This window comes from Eumetopias jubatus, unplaced genomic scaffold (assembly GCF_037043125.1).
Source record: "Eumetopias jubatus isolate StellerSeaLion01/CBP00866 unplaced genomic scaffold, mEumJub1_p1.0 scaffold_60, whole genome shotgun sequence".
In the NCBI taxonomy this organism is placed as follows: Eukaryota; Metazoa; Chordata; class Mammalia; order Carnivora; family Otariidae; genus Eumetopias; species Eumetopias jubatus.
Genome location: NW_028274866.1, coordinates 1,177,280 through 1,184,162, shown reverse-complemented (window position 1 = coordinate 1,184,162; position 6,883 = coordinate 1,177,280). Strand labels below are relative to the sequence as shown.

At 45.7% G+C, this 6,883-nt stretch overlaps 1 protein-coding gene across 1 annotated transcript; it reads right to left on the bottom strand.

The window, feature by feature from the left end:
• Nucleotides 1-3,781: 3,781 nt before the first annotated feature.
• Nucleotides 3,782-4,717, bottom strand: LOC114204030 (olfactory receptor 3A3-like). Its single transcript, XM_028097258.1, has one exon. The coding sequence runs from the start codon at nt 4,715-4,717 to the stop codon at nt 3,782-3,784; it is 936 nt and encodes a 311-aa protein (XP_027953059.1).
• Between the last annotated feature and the right edge of the window lie 2,166 nt (nt 4,718-6,883).

Genomic DNA, 6,883 nt, shown 5'->3' with positions numbered 1-6,883 from the left:
ATTCATATGACATTCAGCCAGTGGTATCTCTTCTGAGAACTGTCCATTCATATCATTTATCTAGTTTTTAATTGGAATAGTCGTGTTTTACTTATTGATTGGTGAATGCTCTTTATATATTAAAGATACCAAATCTTTGTCATAATTTGAAAATACTTTCCTCATTGCTTCACTGTATCCTTGTTCATAGTTCTTTTCTATACAGAAGGGTTTTTAAAAATTTAAATGTATTTAAGTGATAGATTTTTTTCTTTTTTTCTTTTGTTTTTTTTAAATTTTTTTTTTTAAAGATTTTATTTATCCGACAGTGAGAGACACAGTGAGAGAGGGAACACAAGCAGGGGGAGTGGGAGAGGGAGAAGCAGGCTTCCCGCAGAGCGGGGAGCCCGATGCGGGGCTCGATCCCAGGACCCTGGGATCACGACCTGAGCCGAAGGCAGACGCTTAACGACTGAGCCACCCAGGCGCCCCGTGATAGATTTTTTTCATTATGACTTCTGTAGTTTATGTCCAGTGGAAAGCCTTACCCACTGTAAAATTATAAAATTTGTCACTCGTAACATCTTCTGGTACTTTAAAATGTTAGTATACTAGGAATTCATTTTGGTGTGAAACACACTGGTCTAATTTTGTCCCTCCCCCGCCCAAGGTTAGTCAGGTGTCTCAACATCATTTATTGAATAATCCATATATCTCTACTCAGCTGAAATGTTGTCTTCACCAAAGTCTAAACCCGCATCTTCATTTATTCTTGCACATTTGTTTCTCCAGCAAGTTTAGGTTGAGTGATCTGGGATGGCCTCTCTGAAGAAATGACCTGAAGGATACAGTAGAGAAAGTTGGGATTGGTGTGGGAGAAGAGAGAGACAGAGACAGAGGAAGACAGATAGAGAGATTTGATTGACTCAGCTTGGATTGCCTTCCCAAGGGTGCAGGGAGAAACATGAGGAGAAGAAGGGGATGAGAGAGAGGTTAGGGCATCAAGGGACTGTTGCATTGGGGATGCTTGAGCATTTGGGGTTTTTTTCTTCTAAAAAAAACTATTATAAATAATGCTGTTATGAATATTTTGTTTAAAAAGATTGTATACACACACATATATGTAAATATACACAGTCCTAATTTTAGTGGCGATAGAGTTTTCAGGTTATTGAGTTCATAATTTTCTAGGAACTGTAAATTCCCCCATGCCATATTTACCCAGGTGTCTGTAATTATAGCACATTACCTGGCTAGGGAATGAGGGAACATTACTCTGCTATATAGTAAAGTGAAGGCTATGGAGAGAAAGGCCAAGACATGTGGCTGCAAAGTTGATGTCCAGAATCAAACACAATTCCCATGTTCTCATGGGAAGGTAAGATAAGCCTTACCAGCCAGGATACAAGCAGTGTTCTAAGGGACCAAGCCAGAGATGTGACTGGAGAAAAAGATGTAAAATTTAGAGTCAGAAGACAGAGTGAAACCAAACTTGAGAGAGCACATAAGGGGCATCTGGGTGGCTCAGTCAGGTAAGAGTCTAACTCTTGGTTTTGGCTCAGGTCATGGTTTCAGGGTTGTGGGAATCAAGCCCCCACATCGGGCTCTGCACTCAGTGGGAAGTCTGCTTAAAGATTCTCTCCCTCTGTCCCTTCTCTCTCTCTAATAAATAAATAAATCTGTAAAAAAAAAAAAAAAAGAAAAGAAAAGAAAGAAAGAAAGGGTGGGGCGCCTGGGTGGCTCATTCGGTTAAGCGGCTGCCTTCCGCTCAGGTCATGATCCCAGGGTCCTGGGATCGAGTCCCGCATCGGGCTCCTTGCTCAGCAGGGAGTCGGCTTCTCCCTCTGACCCTCTTCCCTCTCGTGCTCTCTATCTCTCATTCTCTCTCTCTCAAATAAATAAATAAAATCTTTAAAAAAAAATGAATCAGTGTCTAAATACAAGGAAAGGTCAAGTTATTTGTGGTAGAGAACACCATGAAAGCATCAAATTGGGACTCAATTGAGAAAATTATTTGTAAGTCAAATAGTAAACAAAGCAGGATGCAAAATCCAGAAGCAAAAATCCACAAAACAAAAAACAAACACCGATGTCTAGTTACACAAAGATGTTAAGCTCTGTTATGGAAGAAAACATCATAAATAAAATGAAAAGACAAACAACAAGTTAGGAAAACATTAGTAACCCAAATGGTAAACTAAAGCTAATATCTTGAAAATGCAAATAACTCTTAGAAATAAATACATAAAAGACAAACAGCCCAGTAGAAAAATGTACAAATGACAGGAACACGGAATTCATGGAAAAAGGATTATGAACAGTCCATTTGGTACACGGTATTGTTAGGGGTGGGAGAGTCTGCACTGTGTGAATGGAGGTCTCGGTTCTTGGATCCCCCACCAAAGAGTTACATGAGGATCCGGGCTCAAATAAAGACAACCAGAAGGAAGGTAGCAAGCACAAAGCAGTTTATCAAGGACAGTACACTCTCAAGGTGGGAGAGTGGACAGGCCCAGAGGTGGCAACTGCCCCGGAGCTAGCTAGAGGTGTCATTTCTTTTTGTTTGCATAAGTTATGGGTCATAGCTTGGGGGGGGGTGTCTCCGACTGAGGTTGTTTCCAATCATCTAAGGGGCTCCTACCGGTTGGGAAGGGGAGTTTTTGGCCCTACACGGTTCTTGCCAGAACTGTCAGGGCCATCTCCCCTCATGGGGGTGGGGTGACGCACAGGGGGTTGAAACCACAATGTAAATATATTATAATGAAACTATAGGTTACCCTGGGGTTAAGCTGGAAGAGGAGAACACTTGGTCTGCAACCGTGGCTCTTGGTCTGTCAGCCCCCCAGGTGTTGGAAGCCCTAAGGCCAAGATGTTAAAAGCCACAATCAGGATGTTGTGTCACCTATTTATCACCGCCTTTGCCTCCAGCTCATGTCTAACTGCCTACTTTATTTTATTTTTTTTTAAGATTTTATTTATTTATTTGAGAGAGAGAGAATGAGAGACAGAGAGCACGAGAGGGAAGAGGGTCAGAGGGAGAAGCAGACTCCCCGCCGAGCAGGGAGCCCGATGCGGGACTCGATCCCGGGACTCCAGGGTCATGACCTGAGCCGAAGGGAGTCGCTTAACCAACTGAGCCACCCAGGCGCCCTAACCGCCTACTTTAACAGTATGATCCTATTTATGTAAAAAAAAAATTATGAATGCAGGTTAATATATCCTAGGGAAAAAACTGGCAGAACACACATAAGACTGTTCATAGTGGTTACTACAGATGCTGAGATCCTAAAAACACACCTTAGTGTAAGGCATGAGTGATTTTATAATAAGCATATATTATAGTGGAAAAAAATTTAAAATATCTAAGCATCCGAAACTGTAAGTACACTATGATTCCAGTTTTGTTTCCCTACTTTAAATATGCATGCACATACATTTGTAGTTCTGAAGGAAACCTGAAAGAAACCATCAGAATGTTCACAGTGGTTCTTTCTGGGTGGTGAGACTTATAGAGGGCATTTGGGGGGGGTCACCTTATAAGTTTCTGTAACTGCACAGCTTATCCAATGACCATGTTTTACTTCCATAAATAGAAAACAATGTATTAGAATCAAAAACCACGACAGAAATATTTGATCTTTGCTGAAAATGGGGGGAAACCTGGCACACAAAATAGGATTCACCAAATGGATCATCTACATGAAATTTCAAACTCCTATGTGATTGGATTCACCCCCAAAGCATCAGGCATGTACCAGCCTCGCCATGGAGAAGTATGGCCTTGAGTTGATGTGACTAGTGCCTAGGAGGCACTTTCTTTCCCAAGGGCCTGGAACAAAGCCCTCTTCACCTCCTTGTTTCGCATGCTGTAGATGATGGGGTTGAGCATGGGAGTGAGGACCACGTAGAGCACAGAGAGCACCCGGTCCCACAAGCCAGAGTATGCCGAGCTGGGGAGGATGTAGCAGAGGACTGAAGTGATGTAGAAAACGCACACCATAGTGATGTGAGCACCACAGGTGGAGAAGGCTTTTCCTCGGCCCTCAGCGGAGCGAATCCTGAGAATAGCAGCCACGACGTGTATGTAAGAGATCACAACCAGGGCACAGGGTGCAAGAGCCACCACAAAGCTGGAGAAGAACAGGGCAAGTTCATGGGCCCACGTGCTTGAGCAAGAGAGTTTGATCAGAGGAGGGAGGTCACAGAAGAAGCGGGTGATAAGGCGAGGCCCACAGAACTTGAGTAGAGCTGCAAGGATGGTGTGGGTGAGCTCATTGGCCAAGGCAAGCAGGCAGGAGATTGAAGCCAGTCCTGCGCAGGTCCGTTGGCCCATGAGGACTAGGTAGTGCAGTGGCCGGCAGATGGTGGCATAGCGGTCGTGGGCCATGGCTGTGAGCAGGAAGCACTCCCAGGGAGCCAGGAAGTGGAGAGAGAATATCTGGGTAAGACAAGCACGATAGGGCACGGTCCGCACTGGTGCCTGCAGGTGTGCCAGCAGCCGGGGCGCTGTGCTGGAGATATAGGCGGTGCCCAGCAGTGAAAGGTCGGCGAAGAAGAAGTACAAGGGGCTGTGAAGTCGGGCGTCCATTACAATAAGGCTGACAATGCCCAGGTTCCCAACCACAGCCACTATGTAGACCAGCAGAAAAACCGCAAAGAGCAGGGGCCTCAGCTCCTCTGTGTCAGTCAGCCCTCCCAGAAGAAACTGGGACACCAGGGTCTCATTCCCCAGCTGCATGGAACCACGCACAGAAACCTGTAGGGTCCAACTCAGAGTCAGATGAGGATCTAAGTTTGGAGGTTCCAATTTACAAAAGGGAGTGGGGGCGAGGGATGGTCCAGCGACAAAGAAGACAGGTTTCAAGCTTAAGAAAATAAGACTCAGAACTGGGGGAGTGAGGTTAGGCTCAGGAGGCCAGTGGTAAGGTGGAGGCCAGTGGTAAGGTGGAGGCCAGTGGTAAGGTGGAGGCCAGGAGAATGGAAACAGTAACCCCACACCAAGAGAAGCTGCCAAACCTTGAAGCCAGAGTGCATGCACCTCCTATAAGGACATCAAAGTCAATCCCTCAGAAGCTTCTACCTGACTAAGGACCCTAGATCTTGTAACCATCTGCAACAGTCCCCTTACTTCCCCATCACCAACCCAGCAGAGCCCCAACTCAGGATCAGTGATAAGATATTAGGCAGGTCCCTCCTTCTCCTGTTCGGAACCTTTCAGTGCGCCTCCCATCTCACTCAGAGCCAAAGCCAAAGTCCCCCCCCATGGCCTACCAGGCCCTCTGTGGTACACTCTCTCCCCTCCTCTCGGATCATCGGGCAAGAAGTCTGTCAGCTCTGCGCCCCATATCACATCTTTGCACTTGCCCACAGCAGCACACACCCTTGCCTCGTTCCTGCCTCGGCAGAAGAGGTCTCTGCCCTCTTATCCGAGGCTAATTTGTCCAATTTCTCCGGCTGCTCTCTTCACTGTGCCAGCCCTGCTCAGCATTTTTTTTACATGTGAATGTACTAAATGCCACTGCACTGTTGCCTTTAAAATGGTTTATTTTATGTTATGTCAATTTTACTTCAATTAAAAAGAAAGCAAAAATAATTTTTCAGACCCACAAAAGCTGAGATCATTTGTTCTCAGCATCGGGCTCCCTGCTGAGCAGGGAGTCGGCTTCTCCCTCTGACCCTCCCCCCCCATGTACTCTCTCTATCTCATTCTCTCTCTCAGATAAGTAAATAATAATAAATAAATGAATAAAATATTTTAAAAAAAGAGAGAGAGAGAGTGTCTTATGGTTTGTCTCCCTCTCTGATTTCATCTTGTTTCATTTTTCCCTCTCTTCCCCTATGGTCCTCTGCCTTGTTTCTTAAATTCCACCTATCAGTGAGATCATATGATACTTGTCTTTCTCTGATTGACTTATTATTTCACTTAGCATAATACCCTCTAGTTCTATCCACGTGGTTGCAAATGGCAAGATTTCATTTTTCTGATGGCCGAGTAGTAGTCCGTTGTCTATATATACACCATATGTTCTCTATCCATTCATCTGTCGATGGACGGCTGGGCTCTTTCCATAGTTTGGCTACTGCGGACATTGCTGCTATAAACATTGGGGTGCAGGTGCCCCTTCGGATCACTCCATTTGTATCTTTGGGGTAAGTGCCCAGTAGTGCAATCGCTGAGTGCTAGGGTAGCTCTCTTTTCAACTTTTTGAGGAACCTCCATACCGTTTTCCAGAGTGGCTGCACCAGCTTGCATTCCCCACCACCAGTGTGGGAGGGTTCCCCTTTCTCCAAGTCCTCGCCAGCATCTGTCATTTCCTGACTTGTTAACTTTAGCCCCTCTGCCTGGTGTGGGGTGGTATCTCATTGCGGTTTGGGTTTGGATGTCCCTGATGCCGAGTGATGTTGAGCATTTTTCTTCGTGTGTCCGTTGGCCATTTGTAGGTATTCCTTGGAGAAATGTCTGTCCATGTCTTCTGCCCTTTTTTATTCTTATTTTATTTTATTTTTTTACTTGACAGAGAGAGACACAGCGAGAGAGGGAACGCAAGCAGGGGGAGTGGGAGAGGGGGAAGCAGGCTTCCGGCCGAGCAGGGAGCCCGACGCGGGGCTCGATCCCAGGACCCCGGGATCATGACCCGAGCCGAAGGCAGACGCTTAACGACTGAGCCACCCAGGCGCCCCCCTACTGTATGATTCTTGGAAATTCTAGAAAAGGCAAATCTAAGCCCCATCTGTTATCTGGGAGCAGAACGTAGAGGAGGAGAGTGTCTGTGCAGAGGCACAGGGGGAATTGTCAGAGTGACGGGGATGGTTTTGTACCTTGACTTTTGCTGTGTACACCTTTGTCATAACTCATAAAACTGTATACTTAAAATGTGTGTAATCTTCCGTGTGTGCATTTTGC